The 27,490-nt window shown below is 37.6% G+C and overlaps 1 protein-coding gene across 5 annotated transcripts in view; it reads right to left on the minus strand.

Annotated features, from left to right (window-relative positions):
• Positions 1-685: 685 nt before the first annotated feature.
• Positions 686-27,490, minus strand: part of HELZ (helicase with zinc finger) — a 152,458-nt gene continuing 125,653 nt past the window's right edge. For all 5 annotated transcript variants that reach the window (XM_040640372.1, XM_040640374.1, XM_040640370.1 and 2 more), the window contains 5 exons: positions 26,384-26,954; positions 25,720-25,960; positions 23,959-24,475; positions 7,303-7,555; positions 686-2,026 (listed from right to left, as the gene is read on the minus strand). In XM_040640372.1, the coding sequence (XP_040496306.1) occupies positions 1,692-2,026; positions 7,303-7,555; positions 23,959-24,475; positions 25,720-25,960; positions 26,384-26,954 (1,917 nt within the window). In that variant the 3' untranslated portion in view covers positions 686-1,691. The remainder of the gene's footprint in view (positions 2,027-7,302; positions 7,556-23,958; positions 24,476-25,719; positions 25,961-26,383; positions 26,955-27,490) is intronic.

A 27,490-nucleotide genomic window follows, 5' to 3' on the forward strand; every position in this document is an offset into this window, starting at 1 on the left:
GAAGAATAGAGGTGCTCTTTCTTTGTCCTGCAGGCTCGCTAACCTTGAACTAAAGGCATTCTCTTCTCCTAAGTTGTCTGAGGATGATGGGGGGGCGGGGGTCGTAGCTGGCCAACAGCAACTAAACTCGGGTCACAGAAGAGCTGTAAGGAGCTTTCTTTAGCCCTGCTTCTTTTCAACCCCACTGTAAAAATGTACTGTGATACAGGATGGCCTATTCAAAAGCAGTCCTCTGAAAAACTATTTTTGAATGGATCATTAGGATCCATTGGCTCATCAGCCATGTTTTCCAACCTTATCTTATTAAAAAAAAAAAAAAGTTATATTGTAAGCTTCAAGGTATCTCTGAAGTATAAAAGTAGTACTACCAAATCAGGAAAACAATAAGGACATGCATTGTTTCAAATGTGTTACAAGACCACAAGTTTTAAGAGGGTAAATGTTTTCCTTTGGATTTTACCAAAGTTCATTCAAAAACAATTTTTAGACTGTAGAATATTTTAAGATAGCTATTTAAATTTTATATTTTTATACAAGTTCAGTGGGGTTATTTTATAAGAATCAAAAGACATGAAAAACAAGGGTAGTTTTTTGCCCCAGGTTTTGATGAATTTTGATATATCTTGGACAAACATTTTTAATGATGTTCCTCAAACAAAACAGTTAGCAAAATATCTGAATTGCCACATATAATGTCACATTTTAATGTAAACATCAAATAAGGTACCAAAATTTTTACTGGAGGGGGGAAAAAAACCTTAAAGCGGCACAATTCTTTATACCACTGGAGAGGGGGGGAAAGCCAGATTACAAACATTTACACATGCATAGTGAGAAAAAAAGGATTTTACTAAATTCACGCATTTTTAAAATAGTTATCAAGTCTACTAAGCACCAACAATCCTAAAAATTTTTCAGCTTCATGATTTGTTTAAAAAAAAACACACACTATCAAATTAACGTTAAAAACAAGCTTGAAGTATAGCTTGTCCAAAAAATAACTAAATATGCCAATGTTTTTTCATGTTACAAAAAACAGTGGCATACAAAATACACCTGCAAAGAATGCCTTTAACTCTATCCTACAGTGGATGGAGATTACAACAGCACATCTTACATAGTCTAAAACTATAAAAGTTTTAGAATGCAGCATCTTGTCACAAAAAAAAAAAAAAGCTGATAAAACTTAAAGTATTTAGAAGATGCTGCCCCTTTATTTTAAAAAATTTTAAATGAATTTAAGCAAAAATAACATACATTTGTACATCAACTGGCCATTTCTGGTACAGAAACCCAGCATATGGTAATATTATTGAATAAATGTAAATGCTACTTACAATTTTTTTTCTTTTTAAATACATTTTAGACAAAGTTTTTTTCTCTTTTTTTTTATAGTTGCACAATTAACCTCTTAGCTGCTAGCTTGATGCAAACATATGTAACAATACACAAATTTAAAAATATTTTTTATTCTACATAAAAGCTGTCAAAAGACTCACGTCAAAAATGCAAAATAATGGAATATACTTTTAAAAAATTAGTTGCAAGTCTAGCAGCAAAGCAATTAAGTGAGAACATATTTAATATTAAAACAAAGGGAACTGTGCATCTATAGATGAAGTCCGACTATCTTAATTCTACTGATACAAACAGAAATTAAAACATTCTCCCTTGAGGGGAAAAAAAAGTGATTATTTAAAATAGGAGTAAAAGCCATTGCTGCCTGATGAGCTCCCCAGGCTCAGTTCCTGGAACAGAGACAGAGGGTCGCTACTCTTCTTGGCCTGCTCAGGCTGGGGCCTGGGCTTGGGAGGGGCCCGCAAAGCGCTGGCATAGGACATGGCGGGCTTGCTGCCCCCAGAGCTCTGCTGGCTACTGCTGTTGGCCGACTCCACGATCTGCTTGTTGGGCATGAGAGGGGGGAACTGGCCGAGATGCTGCAGCACATTATAGTTGAAGGAACTGGACACCTCGAGGTTCTCAGACTTCAGTTGATCCTCAGGGGGTTTGACGGTCTTGGGTGGAACTAAAAAGCAGAGAACAGTAATACGGATTTAAGGGCACACCCAGCAATATCTATGCATCTCATCAGCTCACGGTGTCACAACTGGTTCTCATCTCCAGGAACTCAGGGACAGGAGAGCCACGAGGACGGACCACTTCTGCCACAGAATGTTGAAATCACAACACATCTAATCAAACATCTCAATCTCATTAATAACACTTGCAAAAGAATTAACTGTGTAATCTGAACAGCTAACATATAAAACCTAGAGGTCAAAGCCGAAGGTTTGCTTCAAAAAGCTAATTTTACATGTATACATTGCGGTATTTATTATATTAACTGCTCAACTTTGAAAATGGGAACCTACATGTTCTCTCTTAAATAGAAAGGAGCTTTATATGCGGACTTCTGGTCAGACAGCTCTTATGATTAACCTAAATAATAATAACATTGGATTCCTTCTTAAAAATGCTCCCCTTTTTTGTAACATATAAGTAAACACAGAATGTGGTGGAGGAAAAACGGCTGTAAATTTTTCTTCACATTTCCTATATGTAATTTGCCTGATTCTTAACAACATCCTTTAAGATTCGACTCCACTCTTCCTAAAAATTTTATTGTCCACTAAACCATGACTTGTTTTCAAACACTGTTTTCAACCTTTTAAATGTTTAACTAAAGTGGGGGGAGGAAAAATAATTCTCCTTCTCCTCTTGTAGGTTCTTGGCTGAGACACTCCCTATAGTAAGACAAATTAATAGGAGAAAAACAAACAAAAGTTTAACAAACATGTATACCTTCTGTATACATGAGGGAGATCCAGGAAACCTGGATAACTCCCCGAAATGGCCCAAGCCACCAACTAAAATAACATCTCCAGCTAAAGGCAAAAGAAGATGTTGGGGGTGAGGGCAGTTATGCAAGGTTACCAGGAAAAGCACAGTGAACAAGGGTAAGGTTGTCATGCAGGGTTAAGTTAACTTAAGGATAAATTGTTGTCTTCTCCACATATGGTTTCCAGAAATTTAGAATCATCCTCCTCTTGCTGGTACAGAGAGGGAGATACTCTTACAGAGATTTCCCTTGTAAATGTAAATCTCTCTTACAAAAGGGTAACTTTCACCCAGTTTTCAGAGCTTCTGTGTCTATAGTTTCTTAAAAATAATCAGCCTAAAATAATCTTTATGCAAAAAAGCCTATTTGACGGTGGCAAATTCTGCTCCCCTTCACTAACATTCTATTGGAATATAATCATAATATATATTCATTGAGAATAATTTGGAAATTACAGAAAAGGTCCAAGAGGAAAATAAGTCATTCACATTCTCATATACCAGAGATCAGCATTAACTTTTTGGTGGGCTTCTTCCTAAAGAAATCATATAACACGGATACTTCAAAAGTTATTTAAGTAACCTCTCATTTTTAGAAATTTGGATTATAATCAATTTTTCACCTTTAAATACTGTGATAAATATTATAGACAAATATTTTTAAATATGCACGACTGCTTCCTTACAATAAACGCCTAGAAGTATAATGCCTGAGTCCTAAGGCAGATACACAATTAAAGCTTTCCGTAACTACAGCCAAACTTCCCTGCGGACAGATACTACCTACATACGCTCTGCCAAAACGCTTGCCCATTTCCCTACCCAATCACAACACTGGTGTTTCTCCCCCCCTCAGCCTTAGCCTATTTTATAAATAAATATCTTGTAGCTCTAATTTGCATGTCTTTGATTACTGGTGTTTATGGATTTTTTCCCCCATGTTTATTATCTATTTGTGCACTGGGATGTTAAAATGCAAATATTTCGTTTTTTAGTCTTTGCATTTCATTGATTCAATATGCTAACTTCATAATACTATTTTAAAACCTTAAAAATTCATAAAATTGTTCAGGGGTGCCTGTGTGGCTCAATTGGTTAAGCATCTGACTCTTGATTTCAGCTCAGGTCATGATCTGAGTGGTAGGATCGAGCCCCACATTGGGCTCTGTGCTCAGTTCGAGTCTGCTTTAGATTCTCTCTCTCCCTTTCCCTCTGCCCCTCCCCCTGCTCACGAGCTTGCTTGCTCTCTCTCTCTCTCTTTAAAAATAAATAAAAGCTTTTATTAAAAATTCATTAAATTGTTCAAAATTAGTTTAGTGGCACCTGGGTGGCTCAGTCAGTTAAGCGTCTGCCTTCGGCCCAGGTCATGATCCCAGGGTCCTGGGATTGAGCCCCACATCAGGCTCCCTGCTCAGCAGGGAAATCGGCTTCTCCCTCTCCTTCCACCGCTCATGCTCTCTCTCGCCCTCTCCCCACCAAATAAATAAATAACATCTTTTAAAAAATTAGTATAAACCACCTAACATATTTTTAGAACATTTCTCACTGTCCAACTAGATGTCCCAGATTTTACAAAACAATTACTTTTAAAAGCATTAGTTTAACAAACATTTCATGACGAATCACTAAATTCTACTCCTGAAACGAGTATTAATTACACTGTATGTTAACTAATGAGAATTTAAATAAAAATCTGAAACATAAAAAAAACCCCAAACATTTCAATATGTAACAGTGGCCTGTACTACCCAATATAACACATAAACATTTTACTGGTTGTTCAAAAACTTACTGCTTTTATTTACTTTACTAAGATTTATTATTTAACCATGCTCTCATTTTCATGACAATATAATCAGAGTTTAAAATATTTTCAACTAAACAATCAATACTACAAACAACTCCAGAGGCAGTTTAACCTAATGCCTACATTCTTACTGAACCACAAATTCGAAATCTCTATTAATGTGACTTACCACATATTCTCCAGATAAGAGAAACTATCCTTTAAAACTATTACTAATTTGATACCCAGTGATCTTTTTCAAAGTGTGTATCTCTACCTAATCTTAAATTTTCATCCGTGCATTACTGGAGAGTGTCTGATGAAGTACATGTCGTCACCAGTGGTCATCACCAGGCTGAGCAGTGTGACCGGACTGCCCACCCGCCCCCTCACGCACGGGACCTATTTGCATTATCTTCTTACTCAGCAGTCATTCCCCAAGAGCTTGAAGTGTGATCAGTGACAACACAGGAAATTCAAAGTTCAAAAAGACACAATTCTCTGCTCTCAGGCTTTCAATTGTAGAGAAAATAGGACCACATCAGACGCAATGACCACTTTTAAATTCCAAACCAGTATGATACAAACAGTTTTCTTCAACTCAAGAAGCCTCAAACTTCAGAAAGAAGTTTCCCATGTGGTGACTATTTTCCTTCTGATTCCCACTGGCAATGGCTGCATTCCTCTATAACTAACTAACTAAATACATACATACTAATGGACAGGAAGTTGTGCTTCAGGATACTCGTGGCCTTGAGTTCATTTTTTTTTTAACACTTAACTGTTACTTTCAACTAAAGAATACTACAATTTGTCTGCTAGTAATGACAAAATAATAACTGTGTATTTGTGGAAAAGATACCATAAAATGACATGTGTTTTGGACAGTTATTTAGAAACTTTCTGCCTTATCAGCTCAAGTCAGGTTTTTACTGATTTGGGCCAAAAGTTATCCTAAAATTTAAGGTGGGGAAAAAAAAGAGAGAAAGGATGTTGTTTCTTTAAAATAAATTATAATAATTACTCAGCCATCAAAAAGATTGAAATCTTGCCATTTACAACGACATGGATAAAACTAGAGGGTATTATGGTAAGAGAAATAAGTCAGTCAGAGAAAGACAAATACCATATGATTTCACTCATATATGGAATTTAAGAAACAAAACAGATGATCATAGGGGAAGGGAAGGAAAAATAAAATAAGAGAAAAACAGAGAGGGAGGTAAACCCTAAGAGACTCTTACCTCTAGGAAACAAACTGAGGGTTGCTGGGGGCGGGGGGGATGGGTAACTGGGTGATGGGCATTAGGGAGGGCATGTGATGTAATGAGCACTGGGTGTTCTATGCCACTGATGAATCACTGAATTCTATCCCTGAAACTAATAATACAGTAGATGTTAACTAAATTGAATTTAAATTTAAAAAAATTTTAAATAAAAATAAATTTAAAAATAAAAGATGAATTGTAATTAAAAATAAAATAAATTATAATAAACAAAACAACTAAAAATTAAAAAATCCTTATCACTGATTTGTAATTGAGATGTTTCTCAAGAAATTCAGGTATGACAATGTAAGTGTATGTATGTCAGACCTTTAAAATGACAAAGCAACCCCAGGAAAAATGCAGCAGATCATACACCGTAGGTATTAAGGAATGTTTAAAAATTAAAATGACAATGTCTCTTGCCAGGAAATAAAAGCAAAATATTTTTAATGCTTTTGTCCTACTATGTCTATTGTTCTAAAAATATGCTTACCTGGCACATATTCAAAAATGGGCCAGTTACAGAAACAATAGATTCACATTCTAAAGATGAACAAAATTAAATCCAAATACAAAGGTTGATGCCACCAGGGCAGAAATTCATCCAACAAAGATCACAGGCGTGTTGACAAAGATCAATGTCTACAGCCTACAAAGAGAAAGCTACAGGTTGGAGAACTCAAATAGTATCATTTGTTTCCTTACATTTAATATATATTAAAAAAAAAAAAAAAAAGAGGGAACAGAGGCAAGATAAAAGTGCATTTTTTTGCACTGAACGCTAAAGATTTTAGACTTCCTTTAACAATACAGTATAGGGCCTTGTCCATTCGAATGCCTTCCTGTGCCTTTTTTTTTTTTTTCCTCTTTAGCCTTAGATTTCTGAGCTCATTAGAATATAAGGAATAAACACAGGATTTTTAAATCTCAAAATGTTGGACTTTATTATTAATTAGTTTCTCTCCTGGCCAAACTCTATTGTGTAGCAAACTGTCAACAACTTTATTGACAATAAATCCTTGAAAACTGATGCTGACCCAACCAATTCCTCCCACCCCTAATCCTGGGGAATCAAAAGCCAGAAAACAAACTTTTCCCAAGCAAAGGTGATTCTAATTAGAAATACACTTCAAATTCCCCTACTTCTCTCATTCATTCACAGGTCAAAATGATCAAATTGGTGAGCTCCCAGAACAGACAGATCTACATCCCTTCCAGACCATAAATATGGACTCAATATAGTCCTAAATTAACACTGTATGCCTGAGACACACGTACGAGCTATGAGCATTAAATATTATTCCAAGACAATAATGTAAACGGGGGCCCGGGGAGTAGGAGAAAAACTTCAATATCCAGGAGCTGAGTCGTTAAAATTGCAATTTTAACAACCCACCGACTCTGTCTTACCTATCAACTCTCTGGGCTGAGCTGTCCTGCTGGATCCATTACACGGAATGTTCTGATAGGGGGTAGATGAGGTGGTGTTTACCCAGGACTCCGGGGATGCAAAGTTGAAAGAAGATTGGTTATTATGGTCCTGAAGCTCTTTACACTGAGCAAGACTGTCTTGAGGAGTGCTTACTTCTTCAGAACAAGGCTGGACTGAGCTAGATGAGATTCTTCTTTGGTACAAGGGCCGACCAGGTCCTCTGGGTTCATACTACACAAAGAAAAAGGACATCTCATCAATCAATGAAACTTACATCCCCCCCCCCTTTGGTACACAGCAATCTCATTGTATTAAACAGCAATTCTCAAAATACTCTCCTCTGTGACCATGACCCCTCCCCACCACCTGGCCCCAAAAAGCAGCCTGAGCTCTGGACACAGTGTTCAGCAGAGCTGGGTTCAAAACTCAGTTCTGGCCCTTAGCAGGCAGCCCTATGACAACACACATCTAATTTCTGATTCTGTTTTCTTGTCTGTAAGATATGGAGCTGAAAACTACCTGTCTTTGGTTCTAAAACTCTATTGCCATCTTAGGTAACATTAGATTAAGAATGAAGAAACGTATCCGCTCAAAATTAAATGGAGGAAATTACAGTCGCAGTCAACTGAACCACAGCCACCTTGAACAGTAACCCACTCTAGACTTCTCTCTTGTGCCGAATCTTCACAGCCTCCCTATTTATTATTCCTTAGACTTGATGGCAAGACATGACTTGCTCAGTGGGGAGTCTGCTTCTCCCTCTCCCTCTGCCCCTCTCCTCTGCTCATGTGTGCTCTCTCTCTCTCTCAAATGAATAAATATAATTTTTAAAAACAAATCCTTTAGGGCGCCTGGGTGGCTCAGTCAGTTAAACATCTGACTCTTGGTTTCGGCTCAGGTCGTCATCTCAGGGTCGTGAGATCAAGCCCCGCACTGGGTGAGAGAATCTCTTTCTCTTGTCCCCCACTTGTGTTCTTATGCTCTCAAAAAAAACCATCCTTTATACATTTGAAACCCAACTAATTTACTCCTTGTATTTTCTCCTCCCTAAACTACACACCCCAGATCCCTTTAACCCTCACAACAAGAGCCATCAACCAGCTATTTCAAGATTTTCTACTGCTCCCCACATACTCTCCATTTCTTCCCACCTGACCGCTGTGACCAATACTCAGTCTCCCTTTTGGTGGCAAGGCAGTACACATAGCAGTTGGGTATGCAGCCTCAGTCTAGAGCCAGACTATCCAGGTTAGACTTCAGGCTGTCTTTACCAGCCAGCAGTGTCACCTGGGCAACTGGCCTAATAACCTCCTGGAAGCTTCATCTCTAAATGCAGCTTCATCACCCACAGGACCTGCCTCTTAGGACTGTGGCAAAAATTAAATGAGTTCAGCATGTACAACCTTCAGAACTCTTCCTGGCACAGAGGAAGGGTTTGTTGTCATACAAGTGTTATAACACAAAATACAAAGATAAGATTCCATGCAGATCTTACACGATGGAATGAGATGGACTTTTTATGGCACCCCTCCCCTCCCCCCCAATAGTAATACATTGACTCTTCAGTTTGTGATCATTAGGATTCTGAGGAAGCTTTCTTTTGCCATCGCTGTTAGCAATAATTGGAAATCAAGAACTGGAGATCAGATTACAAAGAAGAGAGAGAGATGAATTAGCACAGTAATAGCAGGATGTTGGCTGGGAATATAAAACAGCACAAACCGATATTCTCAGGCCAATTGAACAGAAGAAACTGTGGATATAAGCACTGTGAGGATGAAGTCATCCCAGATGAACCACTAGGTTGTAAAGCAGGGGAGGGAATGGGTCTGGACTGCATGCCCCTGCACAGAAAGGCAGGAAAGGATAGGAGGCAAGCAATTTTTCTCACTATTAAATAATGAGTGTCTGGTCATTTCTTCATTTCCAAACTTTAGTTACTGGATGAAGAAGGCAAGAGATAATACTTCCATCTGGCTAGTTCTTTTTTTCATATATTTTTATTGCTCTTCTGTCTCTAAGTATAATATCGAAATTCACCTTTAATTTTGCTCTGCTTTAAAAGAATGTTTTCAGTGATCAAAATCATTCTGAATTTGATTCTGGTTTTCTAGAATATAACTGTCAACTGTGAATTTAATCAGCACGTTTGAAAATTCTTTGTCAAGGTCATTAAATTATGGTGTTCAGTAGAATAACCAACCCTCCTAAACTGCTTCATGTTCTCTAGGGCTAGGCAACCCCTGAATGACTGATGACAATAGCTTGTGCAGTGTGTCTTTTTTATCAAGGTTTGTTATGAAGATCATCAGCTCCCAGAATCAAAATGAAGTGTTTCTTTTTATTATCATGCCTGAGTGTTTAGTAATAAGCCCAGCCACAATCTGTGAGGGAATCACATTCTAAAGTCTTTACATGTGAATATGAAAATACAAAACTAACATCTGTTAAGGCCTCAGAAAGAACGGGTTATGATAAGCAAATCCCCTGGTGATACAGAACACTAAATATACTCATATAAATTTCAGGCGTTAGCTTTGTAAGCCTTTTTTCATTAAATACTAAGCATACGTACGCTGGTAGTATAAACAAATACCTTTTTACAATGAAGAGATATCTAAACCACAAAGTTTAAATGAGGGAAACTAAAAATCAGAAAGTGACGGAAAGCTGAGATGAAAGGACACAATATTCAATTAAGCTTTTTAGAAAATGTGTATCATTTTTATCATTCATCTGAAATCCAAAAAAATCACACAGTTGACATGCATAGCAGGAACTGTGGAAGTATTGTGTAACATATTTATTATAACAGTTCCTAAGCAGCTATTGACAAACATGAATGTGCAGAGGAAATATGAAATTCAATTTCAAACCACATCATAAATATGATTGATCCTTTATGTCAGAAAAGGAACCAAAACTTGAAATTGTTTTTAAAAAGTCTATTTAATACAACATAGATGAAGGTAATCCATGAAAATATGATTTGCTACTTCGGAATCTGTCCTCAAAGGAATTTAAGTAAAGGCAGAGAAATCTTAATGACAGCTGAAAAAAATGGTTCATATTACCAAACAAACCACATTTTAGCAATTCTATAGTATCAGCAATTCTATAGCAATTCTGTTTCAGCATACAAATCTGTACAGTTTTTGCTCGATTTATACCTCTATTTCATTTTTCTTTGAGCTCTTGTAAATGGTATTGACTTGTACATTTGGTTTCCAATAATACATTGCTGGTATATAGAAATGAGATTGATCTGTAAGTGTTGACCTTACATCCTGAAACCTTGCTATATTCTTATTAGTCATAGGGGTTTTGTTGGTTTGTTTTCTGGATAGATTCTTTGGGCTTTCCTACATTGATAATCATGTCATCTTTGATTAGGGAGAGTTTTATGTCTTCCTTTCCAATCCCTACGCCTTCAATTTCTTTTTCTTGCCATACTGCTTTGGCTAAGATTGCGAGTACAATGTTGAAAAGGAGTGTTGAGAGTGGATATTTTACCTTGTTCCTAGTCTTAGAGAGAAAGCATTCAGTCTCTGCCATTAAATATGATGGTAGCTATGGGATTTTTATAGGTGCTCTTTAACAGGCTGAGGAATTTCCTTTTTATTTCTAGCTTGCTAGGAGCTTTTATACGTCACACATATTGTATTATAACAGATGTATGCGGCTTTGTGGGGTTTTTTGGGGGGGTATATCTCTTGATACAATCTTGTGATTTTTCTCTTTAGACAGTATGGTGGATTACAGTGTTTTAGTTTCAAATACCGAACCAGCTTTGCATTCTGTGGCCTCCACACTCCCTGACTGGTGACTGGTGTGCATGTTCAGTAGGTGCCACATGCCGACAGGCCCAGAGCTGGAGTAAGACCTGACATAGTCATAGTGTATTACTCTTTTCTATATATTGCTGAATTCAATTTGCTAAAGTTTTGTTGAGGATATTTACATTAATGTTCACAAATATCAGTCTACAGTTTTCCCCTTTTTGTACTGTCTTTGTCTAGTTTTGGTATCAAAGTAATGCTGGCCATATACAATAAGCTGAAAAGTGTTCCCCTCTCTTCCATTTTCTTGAAGAGATTGTGTAAATTGGTGGTATTTCTTTTTTAACATGTTTGGAGGAATTCAGTAGCGAACTACTCGGGCCTGAAGATTTCTTCTTGGGAAGGTTTTTAAACTACAAACTCAGTTTCTTTGACAGTCAATAAATATTTAACAAAAGAATTAAAATGTTGAAGGTTGGATACAATATTTTCTATTTAATTTTCTCAAGATTTTAAGAAGAAATTTGTGACTATAAAGCACTCTTGGTCTCTACTAACTTATTTCAATTTAGCTGCTCATAAGGTTATCGTATTGTGTTTTAAGCAATGTGCTGTAATTTCGTAGAGAGGTACAGAGTAACTGAGAGAGAAAGAAACTAGAAAGGAGGGAAGAGAGGAGTATCCCTGTTAGATTAAAAACAATCAATATTAGCAAGCTAGGCAAATGTGATGGATAAACTATAGTTTGCAACAATAATGTCTATGGGTTCATGTGATATAATCTACTGAAAAGTACTTGATAAATTATAAAACAGTATTTTTTTAAAAAGCATAATTCCCAGTTAGTGGTGGAGACTGGCCCAAGACTCCACTAAAATAATAATAAATAAATACAAAAGATCCACAACAATCAAGACCTATGACCAGCCATTAATAAAGGACACGTTCCTGGAATATACGGAGACTCAATGGAGGAATAGTGTCTGTGAAAGAAGTCTGACATTAGGGCCACAAACTAAGATGGGAACCAATCCACCCTGCAGAATTCCAAGAGGCTCAAGCCTCAGAAACACGGGGGGGAGGGCGCGTTAAATGAAAGTCTCTGCAGGGAACAGCTGGTCTCACTCTGCATTCTCCCCAACAACCAGAGGAATTCAAGCATTAAAAGATCCCCAGGGGAAAAGCCTCCTAGGCATAAGTCCTGAGACATATACAAAACTCCCAACTTTAGTGACATAAACAGTTAAAGGTTACTAGACATTTAAGGGGAGTTTCCAGCATAAAAGATGGTCATAGATAAACAGAAGAAAAGGGAGGCCCAGGAAAAAAAAGTGACAATGTCTAAAATATTTTTTAAATATTATTTTAGTTCTTACTAAAATTCTAAAACAAGACAACAACAAACGCTCAACTGGCTTCCTCGAAAAAGGCATTACATTTATAAAACAAAAATAAGATGTTATGAAAAAGGAAAAAATTGAGAATAAAGAACTCCTGGAAATTAAAACATCTGTGGGCTCGAATACAAAATGCAATAGAAGGGTTTGCAGATAAAATTTTTAAAAAACCTTTCAGAAAGTAGCAAAAAATACAAAGATATCAAAATATGACAGGACCAAAAAAGATATGGAGAATCCAGGAGGTCTAACAAAAGCTTTAGAAAGAGAGAGAAACAGAGAAAAGAGATGGTAGAACATTATCAAAAAAATAATGTAAGACAGTTTCAAAGAGCTGAAGGGGATGAATCTTTCTCTAGAGCAATGCTGTCTGAAAGAATTTTCTGTGATGACAGAGAAGTTCTGTAGCTTCGCTGTTCAATAAGGTGACCCCTAGCCACATGTGGCTACCGAACAATTGAAATGTGGCTAGTGGAAATAAGAAACGGATTATTTTATTTCATTTCATCTTAAATAATACCTAACCCATCAGGAACTCCTGTAGGTTTTAACTACAAATAGATCTTGACTTTATTTACGTCTCACCATTCCCACTGCTACATCATAGTCCAAGCCACCATTGTTCTCTTGTCCAGAAAACTATGACACTCTCCACTATTTCTTTTATACCATTTTAAAGGAATTATTTTAAAAATAAAATTCATTATCTTAGCAGAACTTTAAAAACAACTTTAATGTCAACATTAGGTTCATAAGATTCAATCATAACAACAGAAGCAAAATTTATCTTAATTTCTAAAACTGTGGTACATTTATCTCTGGGTTTTGTTACTGTTTTTCTTAAAAGAAAGGTATACTGAAATGAATATGACTTAGTAGCAAAGTGCATTAAAATCAATTTAGTCCTAAATAAAGAAAAATACCATCTGAAGCAGCTCACAGGCAAGGGTGCTTACAATTTGCAAATAGTGTCTTCCCACCAAGCAATATTATTTTCCTACATCCAAACACAAGGCAATGAGGAGCTATTAGAATGAATGCAATATTACATCTGAGAGAGAAATGTCAGATTCGCTGTTGTGACATTTTGAGCTACCTTAAATCTATCTGGCTCTTGTTTACTCTTCTTGAATATGAAACAGTCAAGTTATCCATTATAGACGACGATGATGCCTCTTACCATGAGAAAATGTCAGTTAGGGTAGGAAGTAAATATTACCCAGAAGTTTGCCTTCAACTCGTTAACTATTTGCATTTTCTCTGAAGAATCATAATTATCATAATTAAATAAATTTCCCAGCTTTAAAAAACAAGGCAATGCCAGAGAATTTTTGTTTTATATTTAAAGAACGTTGAGAAATGGGGACACATGGGTGGCTCAGTCAGTTAAGCATTCAACTCTGGATTTCAGCTCAGGTCGTGACCTCAGGGTCATGGGATCGAGCCCCATGTCAGGCTCTGCACTCAGCGCAGAGTCCCCTTGTCCCTCTCCCTCCTCCCGCGGCTCGCTCTCTCTCTCAAATAAATAAAGTCTAAAAATTCTGACTCTCTCTCTTTGCCCCTCCCCTCACCATCTCTCCCGCTCTTTAAAAAAAAAAAAAAAAAAAGAACATTGAGAAGTAAAGTACTTCCTTAATAGTTAATTTTCTGGTATTTGAGATTTCTGAATTAATCATTTGAACAGTCAAACATTTAGCAGCTGGAACCAGACAGCTTTTAAGAATCAAGAATTCTTTAAAAGAAAAAAAATCAAGAATTCTAAAATGAACCATTCCTCCTCCCACCCTCCCAACCAAAAAGGAAAACTTTATACATCTGAAGATTTAATTCTTTGGTCCCAGGAACATAATTTGGTATCCCCCACCCCCACCCCCATATCTACTTCATGTAATTGTAGTCACTTCTTGTTTTCCAGGCAGAAACCTTACTCATGGCATAAAAAGCTGAAGAACAGTGTGAAACAGAGTAGGACGGGGACTCCAGAGTCTCAGATCCGCTTTAATTAGTGAAACTGCTTAAGCTGCAAGTCCCTGAACACCTTGGTGCCTCAGGCTCCTTTAAAAAGGAGGAGTGAGAATAAATGATCTTCGAGGCCTCAACTACTTGCCAAGTTCTGTTTTTTAAAAGAGTCTTTGATAAATCAGAGTCTTTCTCAATGAAAATATATTTAAAATTTTTTTAAGTAGGCTCCACACCCAGCACGAAGCCCAATGTGGGGCTTGAACTCGCAACCCAGGCGCCCCTTAACTCTTTTTTTATTAAAATCTCCAAAGATAATCCATTAACAACTTTAACAATCATCAAAAATTTGCTCTACCTGCTAAAATAATTCAAATGTGATACCACATACAAGCCTATTTAAGTTATTTAAATTCAAAAACTATAAGCATGCTAATTTACTACAATAAATTGCATTCTGGGCAATGAGTTTAAAATTTCAATTTTTTCCCCACAAAGGGAAATTTCTAGGAAATTTACATTGAAAGACAAGGGCCCACAGCTATAAATTTCAGAGAAAGCTTCCTTGTCTTAAAAAAAAAAAAAAAATTTCCGACAGAGAATGCCTTTTGTATTTCCCCTCTACTTCAGCCCCGTGGGCTAATTAAAAATATAAACCATACTTTTCTTCCCATTTTTGACCACGTTTTGTTTCCTGTTGTTCTGCACAGTTCTCAGTTTTTTTCATGAAGAGACTCTTCCTTCTACATCTATCTCCTGCCAATCAGAGTGTTCCTTTACTTTTAGACAGCAGCCCAATCAATGTCCAACACTCCAGTTTCATTTTAGAGTCCTCGGGTCTAAAATAATTTCATTATTTATTGCTTAAAGGCTCATTTTACTCCGTCAGAGATCCTTACTTCTAGGTTCAGGACCAACTCCATGTACGTCTGTGTTTATAAATATTCTTTATGCTAAGCTGTGAAACTGTTATGTTGCTAAACATATATATGATCCTCATTTTCTAATAAGGCTAGTGCTAATATATATCTTTCTAAATATCAAAATATAATGCTAAAATCTCAAAAGTATGCGTATAATAAATAACTGGGGGAAAGGTCACAACTAAGTTAATTAGGGCTCTATTTATAATTACACTATCAAAGCTAATCACTAAGGAAGAGCTAAATGCTCTAGTGAAAATTCCAAGTGTCATTAACTATGGTGCCAGAAACGTTCATTAAAATAGAACATCTCATTTAAATGATTGGCTTTGATAATTTAAGCATGACTAGAGGTCTAATTTATTAATCTGTTGATCCCTGTCTCTGTTATGGGCATCAGATGGTTTATTAGATACCACACATTAATGATCCCTCTGAGAAGACTGCATTATTACCACCTGGTTACACAACGTAAGTCACAAGCTATCCTCGCCACTTCTAAAGTCAGAACAGGCAGGATATGTCAATCAGCCAAGAATATAATCTTCAAGTCACATTTGTACAAGGCTTTGCGCCACAGAAGGGAATGTGGGGGGATGTGGAGTAATCAGACAACACTAAAATCGAAACTACCAACTAACTTCAAAACCAGAGTTCTTTGAAGGAAAAAACGAAAACTAATAGATGAGTCAGAGTGTCTTTGTTCAAAAACCAACACATAAGATGAGAGATTTCAAAGCAGATTCATCCCAGAGGCATACACATCACCTCTAAGATGGCATCGGTGATTGTGATTGACTGAAAGCTGGTCAAGGTGAGTGACCTATAAGCATCCGTTCTCATCGGAAGGCCATCGCAACAATACCACCGCTGCAACACAAAAGTGTGCAGTTTCAAATGCTGAGACTCTTCCAGTGAAGCTTTTAAAAAAGAATTTGCCACACGTTACTCACAAGCACTTTTAATCAAACTATTTCATGGTGAAGCACACCCTACCTGGCAACATTGGCCGGTTCTATGTTAAACGAAAGTTTTTAATGTGGTAAAACGATGCCCGCTTAGGAAGAATGAGGATTTGTCCCTCAAGATAAAGTAACTAGAAAGTATAATGGGGGGGGAAAGGCTCCATTCATAATAAAGAACAAGGAGCAATCAACATAAATTTAACCAGTAATGAAGCTGCTTCAGAATTTTACAGAGGAATATTCAGAAAATAAAAAAGAAAGGGAGGGAAAGAGGTAGTGTGTGGGGGGGGGGATTACAATACTGAAGATTATACCAATTCCTAAATGAGAGGCTTAAGAAATTTGGAAAGACAAAATTTCCCCTAATTTAAGCTACACATTTGATGTAATTAAAACAAAAAACTAAAAACAACCCAAGAAAGGTTTTTCTTTGTGTGTGGGGCGGGGGGAAGCTCTATGGGAGGAGGAAGAGTTCACAAAGGTATTCTATACTTATGGTAGAAAAGCCAACAGATAACTCTCTGCTATTCTGCACACCCTTGGGAGGAAAAAAAAACAGTGAGAGACTTTACACTATCATATTAGAATACTACAAAGCCTCAAAAATTAAAACAGTGCAATTCTGGTACAGAAACATAAATATAGCTAGATGAGAAAAAATCTCAAATCTGGAAACAGATCTGAGTGTATACTGAAGAACAGTGTCTTACTCAGAAGTTAAATTATAAAGTTGTTATACAAAGTGGAAAATCTCGTACAGAAAAAATTACCCTTGAAAAATTGTGAATCATGCCCAAATTACTAGAAACTGAACCCTTGGAAGCTCCGAAGCCAAAAATTAACTTCTATTGTTTCTCTTTACATTTCATCTCTCCCCGCCACCACAACGGTTACCTGAAATGCAAGTATGATACAGGGCTATTATAAAAGAATTAGCATTTGATAAGAAAGCTACTATTCTATTTAGTGAGAATGCAATAATTTAACAAGTATGGAGACAACTGCTAAATATTTAGAGAAATATTAAATCATAATCCCAAGCTTACACTGACATTTGAAATCAAACTGGAGCAACTGATGACTCTATTTCTAATCAGTTATGGTCTATAACCCGGCCCAGGGTATGGGTGGCACCTTAGCCCTCTGTTCCCCTCCTTATCCCATCATCAGAAAGAACTAGAAGCGGGAGAGGGTGTTGGCACCAATGCCAGACCACAGTGTCCCGGCCTCATCCCAGCAGCCAAGGGCCAGGGCTTTGGCCGCATTTAAGCTAGGTTAGAAAACCCACGGACTGAAGTCTTGAACATCTAAATGAGAATACTCTAAAAATTTTAAATAGCAAAAAATGTTACCGAATAAGATCAGGATCCCATTTAGGCACCTCGACCTGGTGGAAAGAAAGGCTTGGATGGGTTGATAAAACTGAGCACAGAAACTAAGGGGAAAAAATGTTTCTTCAAGTCTTCCCAACAGCAAGTAATCAACCAAATATTCACATATACGAATGCTATGAAATCACATGTTCATCTCTATGAATGCTATGAAAAGCCAAATGTTACAGTAGCTATCTTTGTATAGTGAAATTAGAAGTAATATCTCAAGCTGCTACATTTTCCATGCTGACCATGTACTTCATTTGTCAAAAGAAAACTGAAATTATAAAAAAGAAAATACTAATGAAATAGAATATGAAAAACCACCTCCATTCAAGTTAACTGTTAAGCTAACATCTAGGTGTTTTCATCCCATTAAGATTAATCTAAGGTTTCTAGCAATAAAAGAATTCACAGTACAGAAGGAAATGAGACATTTTTCTACACTGTTACTGTTAGAGAAATTATTTTAAAAAGCTAGAAATAAACACCAAACACATAAGCTATTCATTCTGTGAGATGATTCATGCAAAATCATTTTGTACCACACAACACACAAAAGTTATCCCAATGCACTTGAAAACGTCAAAATCCGCAATGTGGCAGAAATAATCTTTTCCTTGTCACGGTACTTTTTCAGTGTTGCAAGTTAGTCATCATTAGAGAATCTTGTGCATCAAAATAAAGGTGACCAAGTATTTCCACAAAAGTAATTTCACTCTAAGGACCCAGTGACAATTGAGGGTACATATTCACACACAGCTAAACAGTAATATCGAATGTTAAGAGCTTGAAGGTACAAAGAACTTAAATTCCAAAATTAAGAAATATTTAAATACATCAAAGATTAAAGTACATAAATCAGTACTGAATATTATTTAGTGAAGTACAATAAAGTACATTAATCAGTACTGAATATTATTTAGTGAAGTACAAATCTTTATAGGACCCTATAAAGCTTTTGGCACATTGTTTCCTCCACATATTATGAACTCATTTGGCAGGTTAAATAAAAAAACATCACAAGAGGGGCGCCTGGTGGCTCAGTAGGTTAAGTGTCGGGGGGGGTCCCTGCTCAGCGGGAGGGCGGGGGGGATCTGCTTCTCCCTCTCCCTCTGCCCCTCCCCACTGCTTGTGTGTGTGTGTGTGTGCTCTCTCTCTCTCATAAATAAATAAAAATCTTTTTAAAAAAATCACAAGAGATATCAGTACATATGGTGGAGGTAAGTAACTAAAGTCCATCGCTCCATAAAAGCAATGAAAAAATTGGCAAAATTGTCACCATCAACCTTCTTGAAATTCGATAAATTAAAGCTTGCAGCAACCAAGGGAGCATTTCATCGAGAAAAACTGGGAAAATTCAATAAGAATAGTGAGCATCTAGTCCCAACCCCTGCTCTCCAGCTCAATGATGGCCTTGAATATAAGCAAGACCTTGCATTTCCAGCACCAGGACTGGAGGGAGCACAGCAGGCCTCATTCTCAAAGACCTGTAATTATTTGTTGTGACACCTGTCTGGTCATCCCTGGAAGACTGGCTCAAAAACAAACAAACAAAACACTTGCCCTATCTTGCCTGAGAACTCAACCCGTGCTACTAGGGCCGTATCAAAAACATTTATAGGCAGACGTTTTAGTCACTGCTCCTGAGGCAATGGTTAACAGTTGGACCAAAGAGCAGACTAACCAAAAGCTTTGGAGGAAAGGCTGAGGAATGAGATGCTTTAGGGAATAAGGGCTTTGAAGAGCTCTGACGCATTTCCTGGGAATCTAAAAGACCGCACACATGCTGGGCACGTGCTCAGAAAAGACCTGAAAAGTTCCTACCTCTGGCTGATCTGGAGGCTCTACAGAAGCAGGAAGTTAGGGCTAAGGCAGAGACGTAAACTGCCTGGCTGAGTGTGGAAGGTGAGCCCAAAGGCACATTTGGATGCCTCTGCAAAAACTGGGCTATGTTCTCAGTTCTGGGCATTTAAGGAAATCTCTGTGCAATGATTAGTTGACCATTAAGCTAACAGCATAAAGACTTCAGAGATGACACATGACAACCACAGAATTTTAAAAAGTAGTTCACAATTTCTAATTAACTTAAAATTATTTTTAATTAGATCAGAAAAGTCACTAAACAAATGATAACAAAACCACAAAGCAAAAGAAAGAGAAAAGAGATCCCATGCAAACTGAAACAAAAAGAGAGCTGTGGTGGCTACACAAACGTCAGAAAAAAACATACTCAAGACAAAATTATTTTAAGAGAGAAAGGACATCATATAACGATAAAAATGTCAATCTATCAAGAAGATGTAACAATTATAAATATATATAAACCTAACCACAGAGCCCCAATATACATGAAGCATAAACTGACAGAACTGAAAGGGAGAAACAGAAGATTCAACATTAAAGGCTGAGAGATTTCAATACCTTCAGTATTCAGTAATAGATATAAAACCTTCAGTAATAGTATATAAAACCCAGACAGAGAGCCAAAAGAAACAGAAAATTTGAACAATATAAACCAAATAGGCCTAACGTAAGTACAGAACACTCCAGCCAACAAGAACAAAATACCCATTCTTCTCCAGTGTACCTGAAACGTTCTCCAGGAAAGACCGTATGTTGGGCCACAAAACAGATCACAATAAATTTTATACAAAGTATATTCTCTAACCACAATGGAATGAAATCAGAAATCAAAAACACAAGGAAATTTGAAAAAACTCACCCTGGATATACTTGCTTTTCTCTACTTTACCAAATATGTGCCTTAAACATTATACTACAGGTTCTGGCCAGGGAAATTAGGCAAGAAAAAGAAATAAAATGCAGCAAGATAAGAAAGGAAGAACAAAAATATATTTGCAGACCACATTTTCTTCTATATAAAACAAAAATCCCAAGGTATCCACAAAAAATCTATTAGAGCTAGTTAACAGTTCAGCAAATTTGCAGATACATAAAAATAAATATATAATTAATTGCATTTCTACACACTAGTAATGAACAATGCAAAAATGAAATTAAGAAAACAATTCTGTTTACAACAGTAGGAAAAAGAATAAAATACTTAAGGATAAATTTAACAAAAGTGTGAGACTTACACTTGGCAAATTACAAAATGCTGTTAAAGAAAAATTTCAAAGGATCTAAATAAATGTAAGGATATCCACGTTCAGGTACCAGAAGGCTTAATATTGTTAAGATGACAACAGTCCTCAACTTAATCTACAGATTTAAAGCAATCTCTTAAAATCCCAGCTGGTTTTTTTGTTTGTTTTTTGCGGAAATTGGCTAACTGATCCTAAATTTCATGTGGAAATTCAAGAGATCCAGAATAGCCAAAACAATCTTGAAAAAGAGCAAGTACAAAACTCATACTTACAAATGTAAGACTCAGTACAATGATATAGTATCCAAGACAGTGTGGTAGAGCAGAAGGACATAGACAATAATGAACAGAATTGAAAGCCTACAAGTAATCCCATGCATCCATGGTCAACTGATTTTTGACAAGGTTGCCAAGACCATTCAATGGACCTTTAAAGAAGTCTTTTCAACTGGTGCTGAGAAAACTGGATAACCAACAATGCAAAATAATGAATTTGACACCATCTCATATAATACACAAAAATTGACTCAAAATGGATCAAAGAACTCAATGTAAAAACAAAAACTATATTGGGGCGCCTGGGTGGCACAGCGGTTAAGCGTCTGCCTTCGGCTCAGGGCGTGATCCCGGCGTTATGGGGATCGAGCCCCGCATCAGGCTCCTCCGCTATGAGCCTGCTTCTTCTCCCACTCCCCCTGCTTGTGTTCCCTCTCTCGCTGGCTGTCTCTATCTCTGTCGAATAAATAAATAAAATCTTTAAAAAAAACAAAAAACAAAAACCAAAAACTATAAACCTGAGGAGGGCAGACATGCATCTCCATGACCTTGGATTAGGCAACAGTTTCTCAGGTATGACATCAAAAGCATAGTAACAAGAATAGCAACAATGACAAAGAACAGATAAATTGGACTTTTTCCAAGTTAAAAACTTTTGTGCATCAAAGGACACTATTAAGAAGGTGAAAAGACAACCCACTGAAGGAGAAAATACGGCAAATCATACATGTGTTAAGAATCTAGTACCCAGAATGTATTTAAAATCTCTTACTGCTCCACAACAAAAAGGCAACCAACCATTTTTTAAAATGGGCAAAGGATCTGAATGGACATTTCACCAAAGAAGATACACAAATGGCCAATAGCCACCTGAAGCGACGCACAGCATCATTGGTCATTAGAGAAATGCATATCGAAACCACAAAGAGATAACCACTACACACCCACTATAATTTAAAAAAAAAAAAAAAAGGAGACCTTGGAACTCTCATACATCACTACAGGAAAGGTAAAATGGTACAACTGTAGAAAGCACTGTGGAAAACAGCTTGGCAGCTCCTCAAAAAGTCAAACATAGAGTTACCAGATGACCCAGAAATTCCAGGTACATAATTCGACAAGAGCACAGAAAATATGCTTTCACATAAAAACCTGTTCAGCAGCATTAATCGTAATAGGAAAATAATGGAAACAACCCAAATATCCATCAATGGATGAAGAGAGAAACACACTGTGGTATCGCCATACGGTGGAATATTACTCACCTATAAAAAGGAAAGAAGTACTGACACATGCTACAAACTGCAGGAGCTTCAACAACACGCTAAAGGAAAGAAGCCAGACTTAAAAGGCCACAATTTGTATGACTCCAGTTATATGAAATGTCTCCACAGAGACAGAAAGTAGATTGTTAGTTGCTAGGGACTGGAGGCAGGGAGGATGAGGGAGCAACTACTTAACGGTTATGGTTTCTCTCAGGGTGACAAAAATGCTCTGGAATTAGAGAGCAGTGCTACACAATATATATATATATATGTATGTTAAAATCCACTAAATAGTACTTTAAAATGGTCGAAGTGGTGAAGTTTTTGTTATATGAATTTTATCAGAAATCTATACATAGGTAAATACAGAAAACATCACTTAACTGAAAATTACATATAGCTGTTAGGCCCTTCCACTATAACTTGAAATAATGTCAGATATGTGTCAAATCTTTAAAAGTATGGTTCCAAATTTCTAGATCCCCATGATACATATATACAGATACCAATTCAACTTATGCTTATAATTTATATTAGGAGCCTAAGATGGCAATTAAGTTGTTTTCATGATGGTTATTATACGAGATGAGCCAAACAACGTCTACTGGAACAACTTGAACAAATTACCTCTAAAACTCTACAAACAAGATACAGAACCTATAAAACCTGACTTTTTAATCAGCATGTACAGCAGAAAATTTGCAAAACACGTGAATTATTTTTAAAGCCTTTAGAAATCAACGAGGAACTGCCAAAATGAAGCTAATGTCAAAAAGACATCTTTCACCTATCAAAATTTTAAATGTTTATCCTGTTTTAGTAAGAAGACATCTGCGACTGATAATGACCACAACCAGCTTTCCACATTCTCATCTTTAATCACCGCAAGCTTAAGGGGACCAGCTAGACAACATGTTTGTAGTCGACACCAACGGTACCATTTTGGAAGTCTGATAACCTGGAATTACTAAGATTTTCATATTAGTGAAGGTCCACAGAGATGCTCTTTAGAAATTAAATAAAAATCCAGTTTACCTTAAAATGTCTAGTTGAGCAGAGTCAATTCCATGTTAAATACACTGCCCATTCTGACGCTCAGTAGTCAGTATTGCTGCGTACCAACTGACCCAGGCTAAGAAAGCACCAGCATGAGTGCCAGGGAAAAGCACAGCACTAGGGATTCACCACTGGCTGAGAAAGCCAACATCTACGGAAAACTTCATTAACACATTTATAACTGACAAATGTAACTTAAGTAAAAAGACAAATCACTAGAAACCATTTGCCCGGATTAGACAGAAGAAAAAGTTACTTGAAGGAAGAGCCTCCTCAGATCAGTCAGATGTTGTATGTTCTAAAACAGCAATAAAAGACTCTAAGGGGCATGTTTCAACAATAATGACCATTCTACAAAGCCTAAAATACCACAATAAGAGGGGAAATTAAAATAAATTCCAAGAAAAGATTATTTTCATAAGACTATTAAATTCAGTAAGATCTGTCCACTGTTCTCATCAAATCAATAAATACTCGTACTTTTCACAAAAATTTAATCCCAAAAGGAAACAAGGAAAAGAAAGACATTTACCTCTTCTAAGCTAGGGAGCGAAGAAGAAGATACTGTTCGAGATGACAATGGGTGAAATGGCTCTTGACCAATAGCATGTTGATGATTCTGTATTTGTACAAAAGGGTTTTGCGGTGGCCTGTGAGGCAATGGAGGTAGGCCATAGGGAAAACCCGGCCCCATCAGGTGATTCTGTTGTAAGTTAGCAAAAGTCCATGCTCCATCAGGTGCCAGGTATTTCAAGGGAGGAGGGGCAAGGTGTTCAGATGGCAACGAGAAAGGCGAGCTGAATATCTGGGGCGGTAGGCGCTGTGGAAATGCTGGGTTGTTGGCTACTTCAATGTCTCTGCTGTTGTCATTAAAGTTAGAAAAGTGGCTACTGTGGTCTGTGCTGGATGGGGGAGATGGGACTGCTGGTGGGCTCCTAGTCTGAATTTGTCTATATTGCAAAAGTCTTGATTGAGGTGGTGGCATTTCAGCTAGTTCCCGTGTTTCACTTTGATCACGATTAGATAGTTCTCTGATTAAGTCTTGAAACCTACATAAAGACGATGAAATATGAGGAAAAGAAAACAAAAGAAAAGCTCCGTCACAATCAAGGAGAGCTTTAGTCAACTACATTCTTAATTTTTACAGACAAAATCAGAATACTTCATTAGAACTAACATTAATTCATCTCAAAAGTGAGCATTAAGGGGCACCTAGGTGGCTCATTTGGTTGGGCATCCAACCCTTGGTTTTGGCTCGGGATCTCAGGGTCGAGAGATCGAGCCCCACAGCTGACTCCGCACTCAGTGTGGAGTCTGCTTGTCCCTCTCCCTCTCCTTCTTCCCCTGCTTGTACGTGTGGGCTCTCTCTCTCTCTTTCAAATAAATAAATAAAATCTTCAAAAAACAGTGAGCATTAACACTCAATAGATGCTGAGTTGAAGACACTAAATATGCCCAAGTACCTGATTTCTTACTTTTCCCTTGGCATTAAAAACTGTCCTTGTCTCTACATAGCTTTGATAACTGGTCGTTAAAAGTCACCATCATGGTGGGCCTTGTTCAGAGGGATTAGGAAACACTTCATTGCATTCACAATGACAATGGCCATAAAAACAAGTTTAGAATAAGGACTGAACACTCATAAACATTTGTAGTTAGAAGAAGATAGAATTCTGGGGTGCCTGGGGTGGCTCAGTCGTTAAGCGTCTGCCTTTGGCTCAGGGCGTGATTCCAGGGTCCTGGGATTGAGCCCCGTATCGGGCTCCCTACTTGTTGGGAGCCTGCTTCTTCCTCTCCCACTCCCCCTGCTTATGTTCCCTCTCTCGCTGTCTCTCTCTAATAAATAAATATTAAAAAAAAAAAAAAAAAGGATAGAATTCTGTGCAGGTTGGGGAAAAAAACTGATGATAAATTTCAAATTTTTAACTTTCAATCACTAATTTACTTCTGTGTCCATTCATATCTTGTATTACTACTGAGTATGAAAAAAAAATGCTCACAGTGATGGTACATTTCTTTTTCAGGAGAGCCACAAAGCAAGGGGCCACATTAACTTTCAGTCCACAACAGATTGTCCGTGCCCAGATTTGTACCAGTTACTTCTAAACGGATTCTCTATATTTTAGAGTCAATCAACAGAACTGTGTAACATGTGCCTAGAAGGCCAGCATCCCGTTTCTTTGGGACAATATTCCAACTTGAGGCTAAAAGGACGACATCCAAGAAAGAAAAGTGTGTGTGGGGAGGAGAAGGGGGTCATGTTTCAGAGGCTACTTTTACTCTGCAGAAATACCTCGAGTCTGTTGTTTCTGCTTCCTCTTCGGCACTGCTGGGGAGCTTCCAGTCCGCTCTCACTGGTGGCTGATGCAATCCGACGGGCGGCTGAGGAAGATGCTGGAGGTGAGGGTGAGGATGGTGATGGTGTGGGTATGGAATACTGCCCTGACTGAGATAGGCGTGATGCTCATTCCACTGCTGTAACCGAACTTGCTGCTGCCTTAGTGTTTCTAGAGCTACACTCCCGTGCATACGATCTGCAAAATATTTGGGAAGAGTTTAAATTTTCATGCATTTGGGGTTTCCGGTTAATTTGGGGTTTCAAGTGACTCCAGAGTTTTTGCAACCAGATTTTCTTCCCAGAGACAAAGAACTGCCTAGAATTTGGGTTTTGGAGAAAGCAGTATTTCTTAAATTTGCTAGTAACTAAAGTCATGGTGATGGTGATGGTGATTCTTCCTTACCTACGTCATAATCATGTAAAGTGGCATCTCCTGGATGCTTAATATTTTATAGCATTCAGAACAAGATTCTGACTGTCACACTAAGCAACCGATTTTTGCTGCCATTATTTGAAGAAATGGATCAATCCTGACCCAAATTAACACTGCACAGTACATTGTCAATTTAAGGAAATAATCTCTGAATTTGTCACATCCAGCAGTGGCAGAAGAACTTACCTAGAGCCTCCCCTATAGGCAATCCTGGGGGGTTCTCATCAGTGAAGTTATTCAGATGTGAAGGAAGGAGGGGGCCAGGCTGCGCGATGGCTCGCAGAGGACTGGGGCCTTCTTGCAGCATGGGAGGGGGCTGCTGCTCAGGAATCACCGCCTCTGCAGGAGGGGACTGTGGTCGGTGAGAAACTGCACTATTAAAGAAAGCGCTGTTGGGTCCTGCCTGATAGGCAGGAGAAAGTTGAGGAGGTGGCTGCTGAGTCAGCTGGTTCAACGGGTTCTGTGGCGGGACTACCTGATTTGGTTGGGGTGGCATCTGATTTGGTGGCTCAGGCAAATTACTCTGCTGCTGATTCAACAAGGCGTGCTGCTGCGGAATCGGAAACGGTGGTCTGGGTAGCTGGGGGAGGGGATGAAAATGACGACTGGGGATTGCATACTGTGCATGGGGAGCAGGGAGAGGAAGATTTATGTGTCTCGGGTTGAGATTATCTTTGCGATGAAATTTGGTATTGGGATAAACAACACCAGGACGCGACTCAGGACTTCTGTTCTGTGGATTTGATTCCAAATCAATCTAGAAAAAAATAAGAAGTCTTTCTTAACTACGGAAGATCTCGGTCCTGTGGCTCTCCACCTTTTCCCACCCCTAGCACATCTACAGGGTAGGACAGATTCTTATCAGTCACAGCTGAGTGCTAGGTACCCAGGCAATCACTTTCTGACAGTCAAGTTAGAAAAGATAAAACAGAAAAAAAGCATATTAAATTTTAGTCATAAGAGGAGCTATTGCCATCTTATTAACATACCCACTTTAACTCCTTTAAAAACATTTTTAATTTCACACTTTCTTCCTTAGAAGGATAACCATTTATTTCCTTCTAATACAAATCATTAAAATGTGTCCTTTCCTTCCGATTTTGTTTGTATACATCTCTTTCTTCAAATATATCTATATTAATTTTAAAAACACTTGTCTCAATTTAAACAAGTGAACAAATAAATAAGTAGTTGATCACCTCTGTATAACCAGTTTGGTTGTCAATTCTTGCCATTAGGTACTGACACTTACTCTTTCAACAAACTTTTACGGAGAACCTACCGAGGGCACTG

This window comes from Ursus maritimus, unplaced genomic scaffold, assembly GCF_017311325.1.
Source record: "Ursus maritimus isolate PB19 unplaced genomic scaffold, ASM1731132v1 scaffold_24, whole genome shotgun sequence".
Taxonomy (NCBI): Eukaryota; Metazoa; Chordata; class Mammalia; order Carnivora; family Ursidae; genus Ursus; species Ursus maritimus.